Source organism: Oncorhynchus mykiss, chromosome 15, assembly GCF_013265735.2.
Source record: "Oncorhynchus mykiss isolate Arlee chromosome 15, USDA_OmykA_1.1, whole genome shotgun sequence".
Taxonomy (NCBI): Eukaryota; Metazoa; Chordata; class Actinopteri; order Salmoniformes; family Salmonidae; genus Oncorhynchus; species Oncorhynchus mykiss.
This window is the reverse complement of record NC_048579.1, coordinates 47,255,568-47,282,342: the sequence shown is the minus strand read 5'-3', so window position 1 is coordinate 47,282,342 and position 26,775 is coordinate 47,255,568. Positions and strand designations below refer to the sequence as shown.

The 26,775-nt window shown below is 44.1% G+C and overlaps 1 protein-coding gene across 4 annotated transcripts in view; it reads left to right on the top strand.

Moving 5' to 3' along the window:
- tbc1d22a (TBC1 domain family, member 22a) overlaps window positions 1-26,775 on the top strand; it is a 187,473-nt gene that overhangs the window by 122,662 nt on the left and 38,036 nt on the right. For all 4 annotated transcript variants that reach the window (XM_036944449.1, XM_021563377.2, XM_021563374.2 and 1 more), the window contains one exon: window positions 8,347-8,474. In XM_036944449.1, the coding sequence (XP_036800344.1) occupies window positions 8,347-8,474 (128 nt within the window). The remainder of the gene's footprint in view (window positions 1-8,346; window positions 8,475-26,775) is intronic.

The window sequence follows — 26,775 nt, the reverse complement described above, 5'->3', positions numbered from 1 at the left end:
TTGAATATCTGACTTTAGATTATATTCCTCTCATACTTCCACAGAGTATTTCAAAGAATGTTCACTTGAGTTCAGATGGTACAACTGAACTTCGCCTTTTATACGCCCACTGAGGCAGTTGAGTATGTTTGAGATCATATGATTCGCTCAGATTCTGTAATGTAAAAGAGGTCATTCAGGCTTGGTATATCCAAGCACAGAGAGTTGTATGATAGTTGATATGCCAGGATGATAGGGCGATTAGCTGGAAGGAAAGACATGTTGATCTGCTGACGCGTCAGCGATGCTACTTTTGTACGGGATTGCCAAGAACTTCACATGCCATTCAGACGTTCATTCCTTTCTACGTGTGCAGTACATCTAAAATATAGGCTACAGTGTTTGGAGTAATAGTTTTAAGCTGAAGAGGGTATAGGGTTGTAACTGAATATGAAGAGTACATTTTTCACTTCAGACTGAGACCGGGGTTTGCATGTTAGCCTAACAGTGTGTGGGACTGTGCGTGCTTCCTTCCTCCTTTCCTTCCGCGTGTGTGTGTGTGTGTGTGTGTTGGAAAGCCAGGGCGGTCCCTCATCTCCTCTTTGTCCTCCCTTCTCTCTCAGGGCCTAATCTCCTCTCCACACGGCAGCAGTAATACACATCTCTCCATCCTCTCCTCCTCTGTGTGGGGCTGTGTTTCTCTAAAAGACCGGGGCTGATGTCTGATGTGAGACTATCGCAGCAGTAATACACAGCTCTCCTCCTCTGTGTGGGGCTGTGTTTCTCTAAAAGACCGAGGCTGATGTCTGATGTGAGACTATTACAGCAGTGGGTGTCAGATCACACACACAAATACCCCCCCCCCCTCGGTGTCCTCCTTTTCTCTGTTCCTTTCCTGTTTCCTTTCCCCTTCTCTCTCCCTCTCTGGGCTTTGGCTTTGTTTATGTTTTTTCCGACTGATGCTAGACGCGGCAGCTCGTCCCCCTCTCTTCTCTCTCCTCTTCTCTCTCCCCCTCTCTTCTCTCTCCCCCTCTCTTCTCTCTCCCCCTCACTTCTCTATCCCCATCTGGGCTTTGTTTATGTTTGACCGACTGATGCTGGACGTTGTTGGAGCCTTAGAAAGGAGTCGATGCCAACGTGTTCACTCACTGTAGCGTTTAGGGATCAGTCGATCATGCCAACGTGTTCACTCACCATGCGGTATGCTGCGTTGGGGTCACTGCTGTCTGTCGCGTTGGGGTCACTGCTGTCTGTCATCAGCTGCCTGACCTGGGCTGCCGTGGTGGTCGAGCTCGCACGTTTTGTTTTGTGCTTTTTAAGAACAGGGTTGATAGATGCGTGTTGATCTTAGATGTGTGGGTAGTAACATGTCATATGCTACGAGGAGTTTGTCAAGAACAGGAAGATTGCGTCCTTGTTCAGTGCATAATGGAGGATATGTACCAATGGAAATTGTCTAAACGAGGCAAGAGCTATCCGCATTTGTAATCCTACTTTTAAGCAGAGAGTCCTGCGATGCCCCGTGTTCCCCTGCTCCGTCGCGGCCCGCCCCACCACCATATCTCCCAGGCCCTTTAAACAGAACCAGGTATATGGAGATGAGTGTGTTTAGAATTAAAATGAACGTGCTGAGGCGGTAGTGCACAGGGTGTGCTCTAGATAAACGAGGAGGAGGAGGAAACGGTCACCTTCCACCCAGGAGAGTGGGACGGGAACAAAAACCTGGTTTAAGCCAAAAGCGGAGGTCGTTTCTCATGCATTTAGCCTACCGCGGCTAATGACATCCTTCTATAGTCACTTTTCATTTTCTGCTTGGGGTGATGTTACAGGTGACATTGGTCAGTGAGAGAGACACCGTTTTCCAGAAGTGTCGGGAGATGCAGACCGCTATGGAGGTTTCTGTCCAGTAGTTATGATGGTCTGCTCCATCAGTCGGACCGTTAGGTGATTAGGTAGTGTGGCGTGAGATGATTCTTGTGGTGAAGGTGTGTCTGTCTGTGTGTGTGTGTGTGTGTGTGTGTGTTAGAGCTGGGCAATACGGACAAGAATCCGTATCGCAGTACATTCCCTGAATTGATACGATAAACGGAACGATGCTTAAAATGTGCACCACATTTAACGAATAGATGTATTATCCTTTAAACTACTGCTACTAGTTTGGTGGGTTGTAGCCATCAGTTGTCCCATTAACTATCAACCATATCACCAAACGTACTTCATTTCAAGGCTACCTATCGTAATGGACGATGTCAGCAAAATGCTTGCGCTAGCCGATCGGCGTGGTCGGCGTCATAACTTTGGTTTATCGTCCCCAGGGCTAGTGTGTCTGACTGATTCGGGACATGGGACACCAGGTGACTTTAACGCTCTAGCCACTTAGTTCTGATCTGGATGCTGAGCTCTCCCTAACCTATTATCGATCGTCTCTCTGAGGCCCCGGGATTCCCCCCTTTGACTCTGTGGAACGTCCCCTCCCCACCCCCCTCCTGATGAAATGAACTGAATCCCCTCCACTCTGGAGCCAAAAGGCAGAACCGTCGCCGGGCGTTGTGTTTTTCTTTGTTATAGCAACAATCAGGAGCTTTGCTCTAATTAGCGACGCCGTATTAAACCACAGACCCGTTTTCTTATCGTGACACTATAAAGCGTGTGATTTCTACCGTCACGCTAACGTTCACCGGAAGCTACAGTCTATCTGCAATATTAAAGCTGATCTAGCCCCTAAAAAGAGAAGAGAAAAAAAACCCCAGATGTTTCTCTCTCTCTCTCCATAAGGTTTGGAAATGTTTCCTCTGATCTCTCTCTCTCTCTCTCTCTCTCTCTCTCTCTCTCTGTTCTGTGTGAATACAGAATGCATTCAGGGCTCATCAGCATGGAAGTTGCTGAAGGTGAGTTTATTTATGCAAACGAAGGAGAGAAACCGCACGGTTTCTGCACTCTGAATCATGTACCTGTAAGACTCCCATGGTTCGATTGTTGAGGCAGAAGTATGAATAGAATTATAGAAAAAGAAGTTGACGAGTGTGTCTATGAAGAAAATAATGATCTTTCCTATGTTAGAAGGTATTGTTACTATTATTGTGTGTGTGTGCGTGTATGACTGTGCGTACGTGCATGTGATTACATGTCCATTGCTGAGCTTCGTGTTGATCTGACATCAAGTCTCTGCCGTGAGGATTTAACCTGCAGTCACCCCTCGGTTCTCTCTGCCTCTCCTCTGAGCTCCTCTCATCTCCTCCAGACCTCTCAATCCACCGACACACAACCTATTGATTCACACAGGCCCGTAGAGCTTGGCTCTCCTCTACCGTCTTAGCAGCACTATGCATATTGCTATATCGTTTACCGTAAAATCATCTCAAATATGCATCCATTCATTGGCATCAACAAATTATATTTGTTTGTTGTGCTTTGAAGAGTTTTGTAAGTGAGAGTATGAAGGAGTTGTTCTTCATAGCTGGATTCTACTTTGATCATGGACACGAGTCGCTGGTCGAGGGTTTAGAATGTAGATCATAGTCCTCAGTGCTGCAGCCCTGTGTGTGATTGAAGTGGCGCAAAGATGGATGCACTGAATGACGTGTTCCTGCTGCTGTGACAAATGCAATCACTAGGAGCACAGAGAGAAGGAACTGATAGCCTAGCATACAGGCAGAGTCACACTCAACTGTCATCCTGGGATATAGAGTACACACACACACACACACACACACACACACACACACACACACACACACACACACACACACACACACACACACAAGTATATGATGCACAGTTTTCGCTGAAGCTAAGAAGCCTTGTGTGTCTATCAATCTCCTTATGCAATCAACTTTGCCTGACACTGAAACATGATAAGAGCAACGTCGGAGCTCAGTCACAGACGCAAAAAGACACGCTGTTGGTATGTCATGGGAAATGATTTAGAGGACTCATCTTTCAGGGTGCATGCTGTCAGAGTACTGGAGGTCTGGTCAAGTGGTAGAAAAAGCTCAGCAGAGAACCCATTCAGACAGGCAAGAACCCTGAAAATGGAGCTGAGGGGGAGTAGAAGAGAGGGAGAGGGGTAGAGGTGGATGAAGAAAGAGAGATCTAAGTAAAGAAAGAGAGGGAAAAAGAGGAGAGAGATGAGGGACAAAGAGTGCGCTCGAGAGCGGGAGAGAGAGATAGATAGATAGAGAGAGAATGAGGGAAGGGAGAGGGCCACGGCGTAGATGTAATTATGGGATAGAGGAGAGCAGAAGTCAGGGAGAAGTGTGGAGCTCAGCAGAATGCAGCTCAGCAGCATCACTTGTCTTTTCCCTGACCCCTGACCTCCAACTGTGCTCCTGCTACCCAAATCTACCTAGCAGGCCGTGCGCTGCCAGTCGGCGTCTGCCGGAGTGCTAACCTCCCTACAAAACTCCACTAAACAAACAGTCCTGCTAACACTTGCGTCTTCTTTAGCATATTATAGTCTGACTTCTCATAAACAGGATTAATGAGTTACCTTACCACTGAATTTGATTTGGTGCTGGTAGAGTACTTTTTAGGGCAAACACTTTCAACCGCTGACTTGACCTAATTCACCCTCAACCAAGTCACTTTCCTGCTGTTTTAACTGCAGGCCTAATCATGTTAACTGTACTTAGTTGCCCACAACAAGTCTTCTAGATGTGTTCCTAGCTGAAAGCAGGTGATTCCCTCCTTCCTGGGTGTGCAACGAAGTCAAATAATGTTCTATATTGCAGAAAGAGTGGCTCCGTAGTACTGAAACACTAATAATCATTATCTCCCGCTCTCTGTTTTCCTTCCCTAGCTATAACAGCTGTCCCTCTGTTCTACTGGCTCTAGAACAGATAAAACAATAACGAACTAATTAACTTCCAGGGGACCAGGACTCAGAACTCAGGCTATTCTCTCTCTGTAGAACGGTTCCTCTTCTCTTCTTACTTTAGCCAAGCCAACTCCTCTGATTACGTGTGAGAAGTTTAATTTATTTCCTCCAAAGTGGTTATTCTGAGTGTTGGTTGCCTCTTATTAGGGAAGCTGTTTAGAGGTGATATATGACTGTGATTTATTCACTGTTAATGATGTTAGGCCTCTGTTGTTTATGCGGAGCATAGCTATGCCATAATTAAACTGTGGGGATGAGAGAGCGAGAGGAGTGTTCACTGTTTACCTCACCCTCCCGAGAGTGTCTGTGTGGGTGCGCATGCGAAAACGAACAAATGTGATTTGTTGACGGGTGTGTGTTGACACGTGTATTGGTGAAAAATGGAGTGAATTGTGATGGGTACAGCAGGGGTGATGTGAATGCACACTTTACTCCGGGTAGCTAAAATGCAAGAGAAACTCCAAGCGAAACATTACTGGCTACATTATTCCATGATAAACATGACTACTCTGGTGACCATGCATCGTTTTTCCCCCCTGTAAGCTAGTGTACTTATGTGTGGCTGCAGGCTAAATAGTGTCGCACTTCTATTTTCATTTGGTGAAAAGGAAGCTAATTTCTGCCAAATGTGTATCATTAAGTTATTGTGTGTGAAGAGAAACTAGTTGCACTCCCCTGATCGCTCTATTGATGCAAACACTGTTAACTTTAAACATAAAACGCAAGTGAAACGGTTTAAAAGGCAGAAAATGCATATTTCTAAACGGTAACGCGACCTCTGTACAGAGTTGTCCTTTATGTCAGGACCGAACTAAGATGGCTTCATTGTTCAGGGATCTGATCTGGAATCATTGTCCGTGTCACTGGTTAGAGAGGACTGATTGGATGTTTCAGAGCTTATTAATAGTCTTCGATTTATACACACTGGAGGTCTTCACAGATCCACCTGTACACGAATACCCCAAGACACAATCCAGGACATGAGCGGTTCCCGATCCAGAATTGTAAATAATGTAACGGGTCTGGGTCAGAGCTGAGGTGATTGTCACGGGTCTCGGGTATGTGTCATTTTAACGGACTAGTCCGGAAGGGCCCTTACAGATCCAAACATAACGGCTGCAGTAGAGAGACATTTTGTCATGTATGCTGCTGTTCTTGCTTTTCACAAGAGGAGTGTGGTGCATGTAGCTTGTTGTTGGCCAATTATAAGTCATCAAAGTGGCAATAGACTTCAGTCATAAAGCCTGTGTGTGTGTGTGTGAAAAAGTTAGGAGACACACTACATGACCAAAATTATGTGAACACCTGCTCGTCAAATGTCTCATTACAAAATATGGGCATTAATATGGAGTTGGTCCTGTCGTGTAAATTTCCTCTATTTACCAAATCATGAGATCAAACCACACACAAGTCAGAGTTAGTTATCAAAGTCCATCTTTAATTATATGAGCTCTATCACAACCCTGTGACTCTCAGATCAATTCAGTGTCTATCAATGAATTCTCTGAGTCCCTTCCACATTTAACTGAGGTCCTTTATAGCAAAGACACACACAGGATAAGACAGCATCGGCATAATTCATCGTTCAGCTTTGTCTCCTTTCTCAAACTCAGAACCATAAACCAATCCTCCATATCAACAGGCATATATCAAATCCATCCTATCTTGACAAGATCACAGAGACACACTGACTGGCACACAGACATTGTGGAGCCAAGAGATACACGCTTGACCTCTCCCCTCTCTCCGGCCCAAGCAACTTAGTCTTGACATAGAACAGATACTGCAACCCCGCCACAGTATTATACAAAAATAACATTCTGATGAGAAGTAACTTATAAAACAATATATGAATGAATATAAAACATCTTACCTATGTTACCAACCAATTCTGATTATTCCCCAACATTCCCCTCTCAAGGGACATTGTCCCTCCTAAAGAATCAGAATATTAATGACATACTCAATATAAAAATTAAAATCCCCTCAATGTCAAATACCTTAGCTTATATGTAAGCTTCCTCCCTTCTGAAACTAAGTTTACAACCTTTACTCTACAAGACAAACTTGCACATGTTTAATAACACAGAATAATCCATTTGAGGAAAATAAAAACATAACATATAGATAGATGCTCTTTAAGTTACACGAGAACCAGTGTCTAAACACAGGCCTCCTCACAACATATAGGACAGACATCCCTCTAAGTCCTCATGCTCAGAAATATACTTAGGAATAGAGAATAGGTCATTGAAATCATTTATATTCCAAATCATAAGTAACAACCCAACTATTTATCCAACCAATATTTAGAATAGCATTCCTCAGTGATTCATATTTGTCTTATCACTCAAAGTAAAAACCTCAATTTAACACACATCAATATTAGCAGATTTACTTACATTCAGAATAATTATCCCATAATTCTACTACTAACTTTTTAAATCATGATTATAATACAGATCAGTATCTCAATGCATTCTTAATCTAAATTACTCCAATTTACATGGTGTAGACCTCTTCAATCAACCTGATACCACAAAAGTATAAACAAGTTAATGGCACAGTTGACCAACCCCCCCCCCCCACCCCCCCCCCCCCCCTCTCAGGCACGGCATCTTCTGGCGTCTCTTTCGTTTTTCTTCAGATAGCTTTACAGTTCAAAGTGGACGGCCCATGATAATGTCCCAATTTCAATGTCTCATCTTTACCACTCATGTCTTGTCCATTCGTCAACCAATATACCAGCATCATAAGAAAATGTTAGAACAGATCTTTCTCCATGATCACTCCAAGTGGACTCATCACAGTATGAGAGAAACATGAAAGCAGTTGATAGCTTAGATCTGAGACTGTACACCAATTTCTGGCTTGGTTCTTTTCTCTCGGTAGAAGTGGTTCGGAAGGCCTTCTTCAACGCCTTTGTCTCTCTTCTTCAGCCAGTTAGAGGGGGTTTTGAGGTACACACACCATTCGGTCCAATTATCTCTTCCATGCATTAAGATACCGTCTGATGTCAATTTTCAAACAAACAATACACACACACACACTGTTATAATGCTGTCTTTCTCCCGAGCTATACAGTAGCTTTAATGTCCTTTTGAGAGGTCCACTGACAGCTATGTAATTACGGCGGTATTGTCTGACCGCCCAGCCATCATTAGTGGAAAGAAAAAGGTGTGTGTGTGTGTGTGTGCTGTGGTTATCAAAATGATCAGCGGCTCTCCATGTGAATGGCTCGTGTGTGTGTGTGTTCATCAGTGTCTGACGGTAGTCTGTTTGCATACTGTAAGTGCGTGCGTTGATCATTGTTTGATGGAAATGTGTGTGTTTCAGTTTAACAAGTCTGTGTGTGTGGGGGAGGGGGGGTGTTTCAGTTTAACAAGTCTGTGTGTGTGTGGGGGGGTGTGTTTCAGTTTAACAAGTCTGTGTGTGGGGGGGTGTGTGTTTCAGTTTAACAAGTCTGTGTGTGTGGGGTGGGTGTGTTTCAGAAACGGTGCACATCCACATGCAGCAGTATGAAGTGGAGTATCTCCAGTTTGCCTTCCGTTGGATGAACAACCTGCTGATGAGAGAGCTGCCGTTACGCTGCACGATACGCCTCTGGGACACCTACCAGGTGACACACACACACCACAAGCACACACATGCTGTACAAACGCGCGCGCAGGAACACACACACACAAATCGTCACATTTCACTCACTCACAGCGCGACGTGTGTGTTTTTGTGTGTTATTCAACCATTGTGTTCCTTCATAAGGCCCTATCCAGCATGAAGTCATCTCTGTCAGTCCTCTCCTCTGTGGCCTGTACCTATCTCTCTCTCTGTCAGCAGCTCAGAGCAATGAGCCCGTGCCTCAACGCCACTGAACTATTACTAAACAAAAGCCTTGTTAACAAACCATCCTTCATCACTCCTCCCACCCCTCCCCCCAGAGTGTAGGACCTCTGAAAGGCTGCAATGGGACAGTGGTGCAGAGCTCTGGCTTGGCACTGAAGGGCCACAGTGTCTGATTTTCTGTCTTACTATAACCTGGCGGTGGACTTGCAGGTTCGTCAATGACATGAATTGATCGATGACGTATCGGAGGGATCAAAAGAACTGCATTACTGACTGGTTCTGTGTAGGAGGAATGTGTATGTGTCTTGTATTGTGTTCCTTTGCCTCAGCCGTGCGTCATCTAAGCTAGCCTATTATACATGTATATGTGTATATACAGTTGAAGTGGGAAGTTTACATACACTTAGGTTGGAATCATTAAAACTCGTTTTTCAACCACTGCAAGTCGGTTAGGACATCTACTTTGTTTACAGACAGATTATTTCACTTATAATTCACTGTGTCACAATTCCAGCGGGTCAGAAGTTTACATACACTAAGTTGACTGGACTTTTAAACAGCTTGGAAAATTCCAGAAAATGATGTCATGGCTTTAGAAGCTTCTGATAGGCTAATTGACATAATTTGAGTCAATTGGAGGTTTATCTGAGGATGTATTTCAAAGCCTACCTACAAACTCAGTGCCTCTTTGCTTGACATCATGGGGAAATCAAAAGAAATCAGCCAAGACCACAGAAAACAATTGTAGACCTCCACAAGTCTGGTTCATCCTTGGGAGCAATTTTCAAATGCCTGAAGGTGCCACGGTCATCTGTTCAAACAATAGTATGCAAGTATAAAGACCATGGGATCATGCAACCATCATACCGCTCAGGAAGGAGACGCGTTCTGTCTCCTAGAGATGAACGTACTTTGGCGCGAAAAGTGCAAATCAATCCCAGAACAACAGCAAAGGACCTTGTGAAGATGCTGGAGGAAACAGGTACAAAAGTATCTATATCCACAGTAAAACGAGTCCTATATCGACATAACCTGATAGGCCGCTCAGCAAGGAAGAAGCCACTGCTCCAAAAACTCCATAAAAAAGCCAGACTACGGTTTGCACCTGCACATGGGGACAAAGATCGTACTTTTTGTAGAAATGACCATTGTTATGTTTGTAGGAAAAGGGAGGAGGCTTGCAAGCCGAAGAATACCATCCCAACCGTGAAGCACTGCAGTGTCAGCATCATGTTGTGGGGGTGCTTTGCTGCAGGAGGGACTGGTGCACTTCACAAAATAGATGGCAACGTGAGGAAATTATGTGGATATATTGAAGCAACATCTCAAGACATCAGTCAGGAAGTTAAAGCTTGGTCGCGCAAATGTGTCTTCCAAATGGACAATGACCCCAAGCATACATCCAAAGTTGTGGCAAAATGGCTTAATGACAACAAAGTCAAGGTATTGGAGTGGCCATCACAAAGCCCTGACCTCAATCCTATAGAAAATGTGTGGGCAGAACTGAAAAAGCAGGTGCGAGCAAGGAGGCCAACAAACCTGACTCCAACAAACCTGACACCAGCTCTGTCAGGGGGAATGGGCCAAAATTCACCCAACTTATTGTGGGAAGCTTGTGGAAGGCTACGTTTGACCCAAGTTAAACAATTTGAATTGCAATGCTACTTGAGTGTATGTACATTTCTCACCCACTGGGAATGTGATGAAAGAAATAAAAGCTGAAATAAATAATTCTCTACTGTTATTCAGTATATGCACACACATTTCACATTCTTAAAATAAAGTGGTGGTCCTAACTGAGCAAAGCAGGGAATTTTTACTAGGATTTAATGTCAGGAATTGTAATGTATTTGGCTAAGGTGTATGTAAACTTTCGACTTCACCTGTATATCTAAAAGATTGATGGGGTTGGGTTGACTCTTGACTTTCCTTCCTTGACTTTCCCTTATTTTCTTTTAAAATGCTAATCTCAGTCTCTCGTTGTCTCTCATTCACTTTGTCTCTGTCGTTCGCTCTCACTCTCACACACACATACATACAATACAGTAGCTCTTGGGTGACACTGGCTTTTCACTTGATTCTACTAATCAGCTACTTCCTTTAGTTCATATGAGGACTTTAGAATTTAGCTGTTGGTCAAAACTCTCCAGCCCTATCGACGAGCCACACATCGGCTTTTTACTATTTTTTAAATGTAATTTATTTCACCTTTATCTAACCAGGTAGGCTCGTTGAGAACAAGTGCTCATTTACCACTGCGACCTGGCCAAGATAAAGCAAAGCAGTGCGACACAAACAAAACAGAGTTACACATGGAATCAACAAACATACAGTCAATAGCACAATAGTACACAGGGATGCCAGAGAGCAGATAGCCATCTCAAGCCCTGTGACTTCCAACAGCCGTGTGTGTGTGTGGCCTGACAGTCGCAGTGGCTTTTCTTTTGTTTACCTCAAAGTGTTAGAGGGAGGAAGATATGGAGGGCTTCCTCTGTACCTCTGTCTCCGCCACTATCAGACCCTGCCATTGATTTTGACGCTTGTTGACGTGTACTTTGTGGTGTGGGCTCAACAGACACGGTCTCTTGTTAGGATAACACCAGGAGTCAATAATAGCAGGATATTACTTAATGCGCGTCTATTGATTCTTCGTTGTGTTGGAGTATAAAATGTGTGTGTACCTTATGGGATGTGGAGGAAGTTGACCCTCTCCTGATGACTCACTTTAATTACCGTGGCAACAGCGTTTTTGGTGGGGGCGCTCGGAGGGTAGCGGGGTGTAATTGTGTACCTATTCCCTTGTTCTCCTTCAATTACCGCTTTACCCTCTGTATTGACTGGGAGAGTGAAGGTTGTCGATTCAGTCGGAGCATTAGGAAATGTAATAAGAAGGCAGAAGCCCCTTAGTGACATGAGAAAGTCACTGACCGTTCGGTACGGGGTTAGTCTATAAACTCTCACGACACTGTTAGGAAGTCTGTAACACTCTCAAGGTCACTGCTCTGACTGCGTATGAACTCAATCAGGTAAGTTCCCACGTCGTAATCCCAGAGAGCAGCAGTCAGGAAGGCCTCAAAAGTTCAGCTTTTATGAACTCGACACTATGAGACGCTGCCTACCAAAAGTGAACTGCGGATAAAACTCAATTGATTTCCAGCAGTGAATTATTGGTAGTAAATCACATAGTCAGAGCCTAGCCTACTTTCTCCAAAAACACTTCTGGGCCCTGCCTCTGCAAGCCATGGCATATATGAAGTATGTACTGCCCGTACTACAGAACCACAGACGATGTGTTGTGATAAGGAATAACTGTCTAGACGTCATACTTGCTGATATTAGTTTTTGGAGGTTTGAGTGGAGACTGAGTGGAGTTTTTCTAATCAACAGTCAGGCCTGCGGGGAGCGACTGCGACAGGAATTAAACCCTGAGTGGTTGACCTTTTGGGCTAACAACCTCAGTTATGACCGTAAGATCACTGCCAACAACCTGTCTACAGGGACCTCTCAATCCTCCATCTGGCTCCTCATCTCCACCCCCCCTCCCCCCAACACACACACACAGTATATGCACACTCATACGGCACACACTCAAGTCTCACACACACTCATACGTAGCTAAGGGGTAAAAAGCTGTGTGTGATACTCCATCAGTTAAAGACAACCTCTACATGCCGTACTCTCAGATATGTGGTTCTGTCATAGTGGGGGTTTACATCCAAGCTGGGTCTACAGTGTAGAATTGACCGCTTCCCCAATAATTTTGAGTAGGAGGAAAATGACTCATAAACGGGGGCATTTTATGTCTGTGCACAAAGGTAATGTACAGTGCCTTCAGAAAGTATTCACGATTTTGTGTCACTGGCCAACACCCAGTACCCCGTAATGTCAAAGTGGAATTATGTTTTTAGATATTTTTTACAAATGAATACAAAATGTACAGTTGAAATGTCAAGTATTCAACCACTTTGTTATGGCAAGCCTAAATCATTTCTAGAGTAAATATTGGCTTAATAAGTTGCTTGTACTCTCTGTGTGCAGTATTTTTTTCCCACATTTTTTTTGTCTACCTCATCTCTTTACCCCATGCACGGAATTAGTCTAGCAGTTCATTTCAAACACAGGTTAAACCACCAAGACCAGGGAGGTTTTCCAGTGGTTTGCAAAGAAGGGCACATATTGGTAAATAAATTAAAACTCAGACTATCCCTTTGAGCATTGTGAAGTTATTAATTACGCTTTGGATGATCTTATCTATACACTGTCTAGACATCAAAGATACAGGCGTCCTTCCTAACTTAGTTGCCTGATAGGAAGGAAACCACTCAGGGATTTTACCATGAGCCAATGGTGACTTTAAAACAGTTACAGAGCTTAATGGCTGTGATAGGAGAGAACTGAGGATGGATCAACAACATTGTAGTTACTCCACAACACTAACCTAATTGACAGAGTGAAAAGAAGAGAGCCTGTACAGAATAAAACATATTCCAAAAACATGCATCCTGTTTGCAATAAGGCTCTAAAGTAATACTTCAAAAACGTGACCAAGAAATTCACTTTGTGTCCTGAATACGAAGCGTAATGTTTGGGGTAAATCATTGGTGGTGGCTGCATCATGTTATGGATATGCTTGTTGTCTGCAAGGACAAGGGAGTTTTTTAGGATACAAATAAAAGGACTAGAGCTAACATTCCTAGACTTTCCTGCAGTCAGGATGCCAATTGCACGCTCACTCATAACCTGAGACATCTGTGGCATTGTGTTGTGTGATAAAACTGCACATTTTAGTAGCCTTTTATTGTCCCCACACAATGTGCACCTGTGTAAAGATCTTGCTGTTTAATCAGCTTCTTTATACGGCACACCTGTCAGGTGGATGGATTATCTTGGCAAAGGAGAAATGCTCACCAACAGGAATGTATGGAGCATTTCAGGGTTCTTTTATTTCAGCTCATGAAACATGTGACCAACACTTTACATGTTGCATTTATATTTTTGTCAATTATTAAATGAATGGGAAGACTTGAAAATGGCTGTCTAGCAATGATCATCAACCAACTTGACAGAGCTTGAAGACTTTTGCAAATAATAATTTGCAAATATTGTACAATCCAGGTGTAAAAAGCTCTTAAAGATTCACCCAGAAAGACTCTGTAACCACTGCCAAAGGTTATTCTACAAAGTATTGTCTCAGGGGTTTGAATACTCATGTAAATGAGATATTTCTGTATTTTATTTTCAAAAAATGTGCTAAATGTGCTAATTTGACTTTGAGTATTTTGTGTAGATGGGTGAGAAAGTATATGAAATCCTATTTGAAGTAAGGCTGTAACACAACAAAATGTGTCGTAACTCAAGGGGTGTTAATACATTCTGAAGTCACTATGGTTTATATAGTAACTGAATTGAAGGCTAGGCACTGAGAATAACTTTGAAGTATAGACTGCTGTAGCAAGGTGACGTGGTTCTCAATAATTATACAACTTGAAAAAGTATACCATAAAGTAGAGTTTAAAACTAAGAGAACAGATTCATGCCACACTCAATTCAAGTGTAATTTCCTCCACACAAGCCAAAAATAGAATGTAATTCAGTCCTTTAATATTTAATGCGCTTGCAAAATAGTTGAGAATGACGACAGTCTTTCCCCCCTTCTCTGAGGGACCTGTGACACTGTGTCCCTCCCTCACTCATTTCCTTTCCTTTCCTCATGCCCCTGAGACGGTCTGTGTCACAGTAAAGGCATCAGCATGCTTCAGTGACGCCTTGCTTCGACAAACTAAAAACCTTTCCCCGCTTTGAGGATAATACTGTGGGCTCTTCTTCGACATTTAAACGCGTTAACCCTCGCAAGGCTGCCGGCCCAGACGGCATCCCTAGCCATGTCCTCAGAGCAGATATTTAGACCAGCAGCCTGTTGTGTTTACGGACATATTCAATCTCTCCCTATCCCAGTCTGCTGTCCCCAAATGCTTCAAGATGGCCACCGTTGTTCCTGTGCCCAAGAAGGCAAAGGTAACTGAACTAAATTACTATCGACCCGTAGCACTCACTTATGTCATCGTGAAGTGCTTTGAGAGGCTAGTCAAGGGTCATATAATCTCCACCTTACCTGCCCCAATAGGTCCACAGACAATGCAATCGCCACAACGCTACACACTGCCCTATCCCATATGGACAAGCGGAATACCTATGTAAGAATGTTGTTAATTGACTATAGCTCAGCATTCAACACCATAGTACCCACCAAGCTCATCATTAAGCTAGGTCTCAACCCCGCCCTGTGCAACTGGGTCCTGGACTTCCTGACAGGCCACCCCCGGGTGGTGAAGGTAGTTAACATCTCCACTGATCCTCAACACTGGGGCCCCACAAAGGTGCATGCTCAGCCCCCTCCTGTACTCCCTTTCACCCATGACTGTGTGGCCGCGCACGCCTCCAACTCAATCAAGTTTGCAGACGACACAAGTTGTAGGCTTTATTACCAACATCGACGAGACAGCCTAAAGGGAGGAGGTGAGGGCACTCGGTGTGGGGTGTCAGCAAAAAAAACTCTTCACTCAAAGTCAACAAAACAAAGGAGATGATCGTGGACTTTAGTAAACAGCAGAGGGAGCACCCTCCTATCCACATTGACGGGACAGCAGTGGAGAAGGTGGAAAGTTCCTCGGCATACTCATCCCAGACAACTGAAATAGTCCACCCACACAGGCAGTGTGGTGAAAAAGGCGCAACAGCGCCTCTTCATCCTCAGGAGGCTGAAAAAATGTGGCTTGTCACCTAAAACCCTCACAAACTTTTACAGATGCACAATTGAGAGCATCTTGTCGGGCTGGTACAGCAACTGCACAGCCCACAGCAGCAAGGCTCTCCAGAGGGTAGTGCGGTCTGTACAATGCATCACCGGGGGAAAACTACCTGCAATCCAGGACACCTACCTCACCCGATGTCACAGGAAGGCCAGAAAGATAATCAAGGACAACAACCACCAACAAACACTGCCTGTTCACCCCGCTACTGTCCAGAAAACGCGAGGTCAGTACAGGTGTATTAAAGCTGGGACCGAGAGACTGAAAAACTATTTCTATCTCAAGGCCATCAGACTGCTAAACAGCCATCACTAACACAGAGAGGCTGCTTCCTACATAGACTTGAAATAATTGACCACTTTAATGAATGAATCACTAGTCACTTTAATAATGCCACTTTAATCATGTTTACATATCTTGCATCACTCATGCCATATATATATATATATATACAGTGCCTTGCGAAAGTATTCGGCCCCCTTGAACTTTGCGACCTTTTGCCACATTTCAGGCTTCAAACATAAAGATATAAAACTGTATTTTTTTGTGACGAATCAACAACAAGTGGGACACAATCATGAAGTGGAACGACATTTATTGGATATTTCAAACTTTTTTAACAAATCAAAAACTGAAAAATTGGGCGTGCAAAATTATTCAGCCCCCTTAAGTTAATACTTTGTAGCGCCACCTTTTGCTGCGATTACAGCTGTAAGTCGCTTGGGGTATGTCTCTATCAGTTTTGCACATCGAGAGACTGACATTTTTTCCCATTCCTCCTTGCAAAACAGCTCGAGCTCAGTGAGGTTGGATGGAGAGCATTTGTTAACAGCAGTTTTCAGTTCTTTCCACAGATTCTCGATTGGATTCAGGTCTGGACTTTGACTTGGCCATTCTAACACCTGGATATGTTTATTTTTGAACCATTCCATTGTAGATTTTGCTTTATGTTTTGGATCATTGTCTTGTTGGAAGACAAATCTCCGTCCCAGTCTCAGGTCTTTTGCAGACTCCATCAGGTTTTCTTCCAGAATGGTCCTGTATTTGGCTCCATCCATCTTCCCATCAATTTTAACCATCTTCCCTGTCCCTGCTGAAGAAAAGCAGGCCCAAACCATGATGCTGCCACCACCATGTTTTACAGTGGGGATGGTGTGTTCAGGGTGATGAGCTGTGTTGCTTTTACGCCAAACATAATGTTTTGCATTGTTGCCAAAAAGTTCAATTTTGGTTTCATCTGACCAGAGCACCTTCTTCCACATGTTTGGTGTGTCTCCCAGGTGGCTTGTGGCAAACTTTAACCGACACTTTTTATGGATATCTTTAAGAAATGGCTTTCTTCTTGCCACTCTTCCATAAAGGCCAGATTTGTGCAATATACGACTGATTGTTGTCCTACGGACAGAGTCTCCCACCTCAGCTGTAGATCTCTGCAGTTCATCCAGAGTGATCATGGGCCTCTTGGCTGCATCTCTGATCAGTCTTCTCCTTGTATGAGCTGAAAGTTTAGAGGGACAGCCAGGTCTTGGTAGATTTGCAGTGGTCTGATACTCCTTCCATTTCAATATTATCGCTTGCACAGTGCTCCTTGGAATGTTTAAAGTTTGGGAAATCTTTTTGTATCCAAATCCGGCTTTAAACTTCACAACAGTATCTCGGACCTGCCTGGTGTGTTCCTTGTTCTTCATGATGCTCTCTGCGCTTTTAACGGACCTCTGAGACTATCACAGTGCAGGTGCATTTATACGGAGACTTGATTACACACAGGTGGATTGTATTTATCATCATTAGTCATTTAGGTCAACATTGGATCATTCAGAGATCCTCACTGAACTTCTGGAGAGAGTTTGCTGCACTGAAAGTAAAGGGGCTGAAAAATTTTGCATGCCAAATTTTTCAGTTTTTGATTTGTTAAAAAAGTTTGAAATATCCAATAAATGTCGTTCCACTTCATGATTGTGTCCCACTTGTTGTTGATTCTTCACAAAAAAATACAGTTTTATATCTTTATGTTTGAAGCCTGAAATGTGGCAAAAGGTCGCAAAGTTCAAGGGGGCCGAATACTTTCGCAAGGCACTGTATATATATATATGTATGTAGAGGTAGGTAGAGGTATAGATGTATAGTATAGATAGATGTTTAGATATATATATATATATATATATATATATATATATATATATATATATATATATATATATATATATATATATATATATATATATATATATATATATATACTGTATACTATATATATATATATATATATATATATATATACTGTATACTATATACTGCTAAAAAAAATAAAGGGAACACTTAAACAACACAATGTAACTCCCAAGTCAATCACACTTCTGTGAAATCAAACTGTCCACTTAGGAAGCAACACTGATTGACATGATGTTGTGCAAATGGAATAGACAACAGGTTAAAATTATAGGCAATTGGCAAGGCACCCCCAATAAAGGAGTGGTTTTGCAGATGGTGACCACAGACCACTTCTCAGTTCCTATGCTTCCTGGCTGAGGTTTTGGTCACTTTTGAATGTTGGCGGTGCTTTCACTCTAGTGGTAGCATGAGACGGAGTCTACAACCCACACAAGTGGCTCAGGTAGTGCAGCTCATCCAGGATGGCACATCAATGCGAGTTGTGGCAAGAAGGTTTGCTGTGTCTGTCAGCGTAGTGTCCAAAGCATGGAGGCGTTACCAGGAGACAGGCCAGTACATCAGGAGACGTGGAGGAGGCCGTAGGAGGGCAACAACCCAGCAGCAGGACCGCTACCTCCGCCTTTGTGCAAGGAGGAACAGGAGGAGCACTGCCAGAGCCCTGCAAAATGACCTCCAGCAGGCCACAAATGTGCATGTGTCTGCTCAAACGGTCAGAAACAGACTCCATGAGGGTGGTATGAGGGCCCGACGTCCACAGGTGGGGTTTGGGCTTACAGACCAACACCGTGCAGGACGTTTGGCATTTGCCAGAGAACACCAAGATTGGCAAATTCGCCACTGGCGTCCTGTGCTCTTCACAGATGAAAGCAGGTTCACACTGAGCACATGTGACAGACGTGACAGAGTCTGGAGACGCCGTGGAGAACGTTCTGCTGCCTGCAACATCCTCCAGCATGACCCGTTTGGCGGTGGGTCAGTCATGGTGTGGGGTGGCATTTCTTTGGGGGGCTGCACAGCACTCCATGTGCTCGCCAGAGGTAGCCTGACTGCCATTAGGTACCGAGATGAGATCCTCAGACCCCTTGTGAGACCATATGCTGGTGCAGTTGGCCCTGGGTTCCTCCTAATGCAAGACAATGCTAGACCTCATGTGGCTGGAGTGTGTCAGCAGTTCCTGCAAGAGGAAGGCATTGATGCTATGGACTGGCCAGCCCGTTCCTCAGACCTGAATCCAATTGAGCACATCTGGGACATCATGTCTTGCTCCATCCACCAACGCCACGTTGCACCACAGACTGTCCAGGAGTTGGCAGATGCTTTAGTCCAGGTCTGGGAGGAGATCCCTCAGGAGACCATCCGCCCCCTCATCGGGAGCATGCCCAGGCGTTGTAGTGAGGTCATACAGGCACGTGGAGGCCACACACACTACTGAGCCTCATTTTGACTTGTTTTAAGGACATTACATCAAAGTTGGATCAGCCTGTAGTGTGGTTTTCCACTTTAATTTTGAGTGTGACTCCAAATCCAGACCTCCATGGGTTGATAAATTTGATTTCCATTGATAATTTTTGTGTGATTTTGTTGTCAGCACATTCAACAATGTAAAGAAAAAAGTATTTAATAAGAATATTTCATTCATTCAGATCTACGATGTGTTGTTTTAGTGTTCCCTTTATTTTTTTGAGCAGTGTGTGTGTATATATATATATTGTGTGTTATACCGTGTATTGCGTCTTGCCTATGCCGCTCTGTCATTGCTCATCCATATATTTATATATTCTTATTCCATTCCTTAGATTTGTGTGTATTAGGTAGGTGTTGTGGAATTGTTAGATTGCATGTTAGTTATTGCTGCGTTGTCGGAACTAGAAGCACAAGCATTTCGCTACACTCACAATAACATCTGCTAACCATGTGTATGTGACCAATAACATTTGATTTGTTTCCAAGCCTGTGGAATATAGGCTGTAGAAGGTCACGTATAGAATGTTTTACATCGAGTGGCAACATAAGTGTTCGGTTGCACAGTTAGTGCTTGTTTTCATGAAAGCCAGAGAAAAGTGCAAAGCTATGTCAGAGAGAGTGCTTATTGGTTTTGTGTGTGTGTGTGAGAGCCTCTAAGCCTCGACAGGGCAGTATTGTGCCATTTAGAGCAGCAGTATGTCAGGGGAGGGTTTAACCTGTGTTGAAATTCTCTCTCTGCAGTCAGCCCATCTGCTCCCTCCACGCTGCTCTCCAACACATCCTCCCTCTGTAACGCCATGCGTCCGTGTGCACTCGAGACATTCTCATGTATTTTTTTGTCACCTGCTCTAGTTACTTTTTCAATTACTTACATGGACGTGTGTGTGTGTGATTTAATAGCAATGATCTGCTACATGAATTCCTGTTCACACAGTCTAACCGCGTCCATGTGGGCTTATTCGATTTCTTTCAGGTTGGTATTAGCCGTCCCATCGTGTGCGTTTGTGGCATGATAACCAATGCTGTGTGCTGTGGCCTTTATTATACAGTGTAGTCATTGGTTGGGTCCTTTATCCGCTCTCACAGGTAGTTACAGTGGACAGACCTGACTAGAGGTGGAAACGCCTGCAGCCAGCCCTAGGGCTACTCCCGTGTGTGTGTGTGTGTGTGTGTGTCACATTAATGCAGGCAGGATCGGGGCATGTACTGTACAGGCCTAAGGGGTTCTGCTGCTGACTGCTGTACGGTGGTGGTTCATCACAGGTGAAATGTCAAACAGGCTACGTAATGCAGAAGCCCTCCACAGCTGTTCACTCAGAGAAGTTTGTGTGAATTACTGATTTTGTATTAGTAATATGACTGGCTGGACTGAATAAGGCTAAATATGATTTTGAAGGTGGGCTACCATTGTGTGAGTGTGCCAGAGAGAAATACAGTGTGTGTTTGCATGTAATGGATGTTCATGTTTTGCTTCTTATCATCCCCCTTCTCCACACACCACTGTTCCTTAAACCCCTCACACACACACTCACACTGTTCCCACCCCTCCCGCCACGCTCCGCTCGTCCCTGACAGAGGGGTGTCCAAATTATCCTTGTTGCACAGAGCATGAAATGAGCAAGTGGCTCTGTGTGAAGGCATTAGCATGGGGGTGTTAAGGAGTAGAAAGCCCCTCCCCCTCCCTTCTGTGTAACCGGGAAGATAGAAACACAGTGTGCATGGTGCAGAATGTGTGTTGCTTTATAGGTCTGGGAATTGCCAGGGACCTCGCAATACGATATTATCACTATATTTAGGGCAATGTCCTCCTCCAGGCTAGATGGACGTCATATCCTACAATATGTGTCTCCCCTTTTCATTGCCCTTGATTAGATGGATGCATTCAAGACGATGTCGTTCTCAGTTTTTCAGTTTCAGCAGAGTAGCCTGCCTTGTCATTTTTGTGGTATTAATTGTTTTGCTATGGTTTCCAGGCAGGGACAGTAAAGTGGTGTAGAGTTGCATGAACTACGTTTATAAAAGGACAAAGACTATTTTTTTTTCTGGGATAAAAAATGTCACTAGCTGGGGCTGAGCTCTGGGTGTGTGCAAAGAAAGGAGAAGAGAAGCAAAAAGGTATTTTCTGCAAACAGTGAGTCCGTTATATTATTAGCCTAATTTATGGACTATCCATTAGGAATAGTACACTATCTTACATTAGTCTGCACATGTGATGAGAGATGTATGGAATACTTATCATAGAGATTTTTTTAAATGACATGATTTTTTGTTGTTGCTTCCCCGAACTTGAAACTCACGCGCTGCCATTGTCCCTATTCTTACTTAAAAATGTGAGCGGTATCGTTGACAATGGTATATCCAACATTTGTCTGTTCTGATTTGTCCTTATTTATTTACCTATGTTTTGGTTGACTATATTGTCAGAGACTGCTGTAATGTTTTACCTTAGTACATTGTCTATCCAGAGAGAGATCAGGAAAGAGAGAATGACAAATGGAGACTAAAAGGCTTAGAGAGAGGGAGAGAGAGAGAACCAGTGTACCTCTGCAGGGAACAGGAACGGCAACATGATCCTCAGGGATGTGGCCCCAGACCCTTTTCCCCTCCCCTCCAGGCCCCCAGGGGCCTCCTAATGATTGGCTGATTGGTGACACAGAGAGCCAATCCCCAGCAGACACAGACAGGGTTAGAGGTTAGGTCAGCCACGCGGCCCCAAGCATCAATACTTCATCTGTTCTGCTCTCTATCAAACACAGAACTCTGCCGCGTCGCTCACTACATCTCTATACCTCTGCTCTGATGCACTGCTCTCTATCTTTCTCGTCCTCTCCTCCACTGCACTGTTGGCTTCACCCCCCTGTCTCTCTGTCCTTGTCCTATGCTGTAGACCTTCAAACACACTGACAAGCTGTGTCAGAATGCATTCAGGACTGAGCTTTTACGTGAGGCCACTCAATGACACACAGGACCCAACAAACACCGTAAACCCCTTGATGTGGTTTCACAGTGCTCTGGCTTGCAGTATACTGCAGCATTTCGCCATACCCCCTGTGTATGAAGTGTTGCTGCTGAATTGACTCCGCTCTCTCGCACATATGCACGCACACACACACACACACACACACACACACACACACACACACACACACACACACACGTCCTTCCCAGGGATGTCCTGTGGCTCCCTCAGGATACAGCAACAGGCCTTTAGCATGATTTTTTTTCTACACACACACACACACACACACACACACACACACACACACACACACCCACACCCACACCCACACCCACACCACACACACACACACACACACACATCACCCACTACCTCAACTCCCCTGACTACTCTCACCTGCAGGGTTTGAATCCTGTTGTGATCAGTTTTCCACACAGAGCTAAAGTTTAGTCCCACATCAAACAGGACTGCTTTGTGCTTGTGTTTCCCAATAAGCAATGTAGTTTTGTTTTGACTGTGTAGTAATTTGGTTTATTCTGATTGTTTGGATGTTCTGGTCCTGAGGCTTCAGTGTGTTAGTAGAACAGGTTTGTGAACTCAGCCCCAGGACCAGCTGGATGAGGGGACTGAGGCCTCAGTGTGTTAGTAGAACAGGTTTGTGAACTCAGCCCCAGGACCAGCTGGATGAGGGGACTGAGGCCTCAGTGTGTTAGTAGAACAGGTTTGTGAACTCAGCCCCAGGACCAGCTGGATGAGGGGACTGAGGCCTCAGTGTGTTAGTAGAACAGGTTTGTGAAAGCCCCAGGACCAGCTGGATGAGGGGACTGAGGCCTCAGTGTGTTAGTAGAACTTGTTTGTGAACTCAGCCCCAGGACCAGCTGGATGAGAGGACTGAGGCCTCAGTGTGTTAGTAGAACTTGTTTGTGAACTCAGCCCCAGGACCAGCTGGATGAGAGGACTGAGGCCTCAGTGTGTTAGTAGAACAGGTTTATGAACTCAGCCCCAGGACCAGCTGGATGAGAGGACTATTTTCTTTGCTCAGCTCTTGGTATTGCATGGCTTGGTAATGATATAAGAGGAGGTCACTGTATCTTAGATGTTTCCAAAACTTAATTGCTATTTTTTGAGTTTTTATTATTAGTGGATGTTGGCCTAAATCTGTCCTGCATGCATTGTTTGTAGTTTTCCTCGAGACATGTAGGAGAACCTTACAGAACTCTGCATGCAGGGTTTCAATGGAGTGTTTGTCCCATTTGGTGAAATCTTGTTTTCAAAGTGGACCCCACACCTCGCTGCCATAAAGTGCAATTGGTTCAATGACACATTCAATTAGTTTTAGTAGGAATTTGAATTTGTTTTTTAATGGTGTAGAAAGCCCTGTGTGCTTTCTTTCAGTTCATTCACTGCCTCATCATGGTGTCCAGTTGAGCTTATTTTAAAATTTAAGAAATTGTAGTGTGTGTAGTACTCTATATATTCTGTACCAATTTGAGAACTTTGGTCTAATTCCCTGAGATCTGGATCTTCTCTGGAAAATCATTATTTTAGTCTTTTTGGGGTTTACTGCCATGGCCCAGGTCCATCAGTACTGCTCTAGCAGGTCCAGGCTCTGCTGTAGGCCATGTGCTGTCGGTGACAGCAGGCATAGGTCATCTGCAGAGAGTAGGCATTTAACCTCTGAATTGTGGAGACTAACACCAGGGGCTGAGGATTTTTCTAGAATAGTCGCTAATTCCTCTTGTTTCGTTTTTTTTTTTTTTTCCCCCCCAATTTTGCCAGAAGTTTTGTGTTTGTGGACTCCTCAATTAGTGTCAGCTGCTTGCTGTTGTACTGTGCGTTTTTGCTTCTTAGTGTATGAAGTTTTGAAGTCTCACAGTAATGAAGGCTTAATTCACCATTATTTGTGTCTCTGTGCTTTTGGTAGATTTTTTTCCTTATTTTACAATCTGCATCAAACCAGTTTGTCATCTGTGGTCTTTTTTGTTCTGTTTTTTATCCATTTCACTTCTGCTTCTTTTGCCATTTGCCTGAATATATCGTTGATGTTTTTAGCTGCTATATTGATGCCTTATTTTACTGTGAGTGAATGTGGTATCCAGAAAGTTATCTAAGAGTGTCTGGATATTTTGGTTACTGGATGCTTTCTGGTATTCTTCTGTGCTGTTTTGAGCCCATCTGTATGAATTTCTGATGTTGTACTAATCTCTCTCTCGATCTCTCTACGACTCCGCCCTCTACCCTCTCTGTCTGTCCCCTGCCTGAGTTGACAGTGGAGATGAGGTGTGTGTTCTGCCCTGTGTCAGCTCTCTCTCGTCACTCACCCCGTCTGGGTTATCTCTCTGTCTCCAGATGACCTCTCCTCTCCTCCATCTCTCCCTCTGTTTTCCAATTCCACCACTCCATCTTCATCTCTCCTTCTCTTGAAGGTAAATCCCAGTCATATTAGCGTTTTGTGGGAGACCTTTCACCCAATCTAGCCTAGATTCCAAGCTACATGTATTGGCTTGTCTAAACGGCACACAACTTATTTAACAGACATGTCCTTATTGTAATGTGAGTGGAGAGGTCTTGTACTTCATGTCCATTAGCAGGCTTGTTAAAGCCGGTAGAATTGGACAGCCTGGCTCACTCATCCTGCTCTGACCGCGTGGCAGAGGAGTGCCGTAGTTGCACAAGCGGCGTCTTAATGCGTCCCTCTTTTCTCTTCGCTGTGTGTGTGCGCGCGTGTAGGCATGTGTGTGTAGGATAAGTGTCCTTGTAGTGAGGCATTTTTATGTGGCCCTCTTACATCTTTAAACAGGTTGCGCTGAAGAGGGCCTGGCACACTGAGGCTGGGAGGAAACCAGGCCGCTGGGATGGGGGAGGAGAGAGAGAGAGAGAAATAGAGACAGTGGCTGAGAGGGAAGAAGAAGAGCGAAAGAGACAGGGGCTAAGAAAGAAATAGAGTGCAAAGATGCATAGAGGGAAGCAAAGGCACAGAGTGGGAAGGGAAAAAAGGACAAGGAAAGGCATAGCAAGGAGGGAGAGAGAAGGAGAAAGAGGGCATCCAGTGCCTTTTTCTTTTATTGTGGTCATTAATTAAGGTCCCATCATGGTCCCATTCCCCCGGGGAGAGGTGAGAGAGAAACAATTCAAATGATCCACGAGTAGACTCTGCTGCAGTTAACTAACACTTAAAGGAAAACTCCACTTAAATGATCTTTCTGGGTTTTTTTTCCCCCATTTAGTCCATTGTTGGTACAGTCCCAAAATGTTTTGCGTGTCAGCAGTCAAGTTTTCAAGATATTTCCAAACAGCACATCATCATGATGATGTGGCCGGTGACACTTTGCTTCTTGAAAGTCAAATATCTTTAAAACGTGACTGCTGACATGCAAAACATTTTGGGACTGCATCAAATCCAATTGTATTTAGCAGATGTTATTGCGGGTGTAGCGAAATGCTTGTGTTCCTAGCTCCAACAGTGCAGTGGTATCTAACTAAATGCTTGTGTTCCTAGCTCCAACAGTGCAGTGGTATCTAACTAAATGCTTATGTTCCTAGCTCCAACAGTGCAGTGGTATCTAACTAAATGCTTATGTTCCTAGCTCCAACAGTGCAGTGGCATCTAACTAAATGCTGGTGTTCCTAGCTCCAACAGTGCAGTAGTATCTAGCAATACACAACAATACATATACATATACATCTAAAAGAATGGAATTAAGAAATATGTCAATAATAGGACGAGCAATGTCGGAGTGGCATTGCTTTCCGGGCTGGTTGTAATAACACAAAAAAAACGTTCTGGGATAAAAATGTACGAAATAAAAATATACTGACAGGTTCCTAAGGAGCTCGAAGCAGAGCTGCCATGTCTGTTGGTGCCATCTTACTCCGTGTCAACAGTGGACTAATGAAAAAGATACCAAAATGTAGCGTATTTTGTCCTTTAAGGTGTGCCCTGGCATCACAGTATAAAAACACCATCAATACTAGCTGCTTAGTGAAAATAGGAAGTTAGAGAGGTTGGATGATGAAGAGAGAACTTTTGTCTTGTATGTTTTAGAAGCTTTATGGGGGAATTGTATCGAGCAACAACTGTTTAGCAAGCAGTAACTTGGATAGTAACTAATGGGAAGCTACCATATCTCATGCTTCATAATATGTACATAGATGTGTTGGAATTTCTATGTAGATAAGTGATTTTCTTAGCTGTGGGCCTAGTCGATGTGCCCTACACAGGTATATCCATATAAACAGTCTGCACTCAGCAGTGTGTCACACCTGTGTATGTTTTGACCTCAATGTGAAGGGAATGTTTCCACTGCCGTAGCTCCAACAGTTAGTTATCCTTGAAGAGCACTGTCCCTGTCCTGTCTGTTTATTGGAGTGAAGAAGGAACACAGCCATTGATTTTCATTACGCTCCCTCCGTGTCTGGCATAAACGACGACCTGTTGCCCCTCGCTGTGAATACGCAAATATCACACTTGCCCTGTGCTTTGCTTCTCTGTGCTGCGGCACTGAACTACAGCACGCCGGCCCGGAATGGAAAATGTCATTTTCAAACAACCCCCTCTTCTCCAGTGCGAACAGCATTAGTCTTGACTATTTACCCAGGAGAGTGGGAATAATTCCCTTCCTTAGAGTCTTGACATGGCGCTGCATCTGTAAGAGACATCCAGGGATCATAAC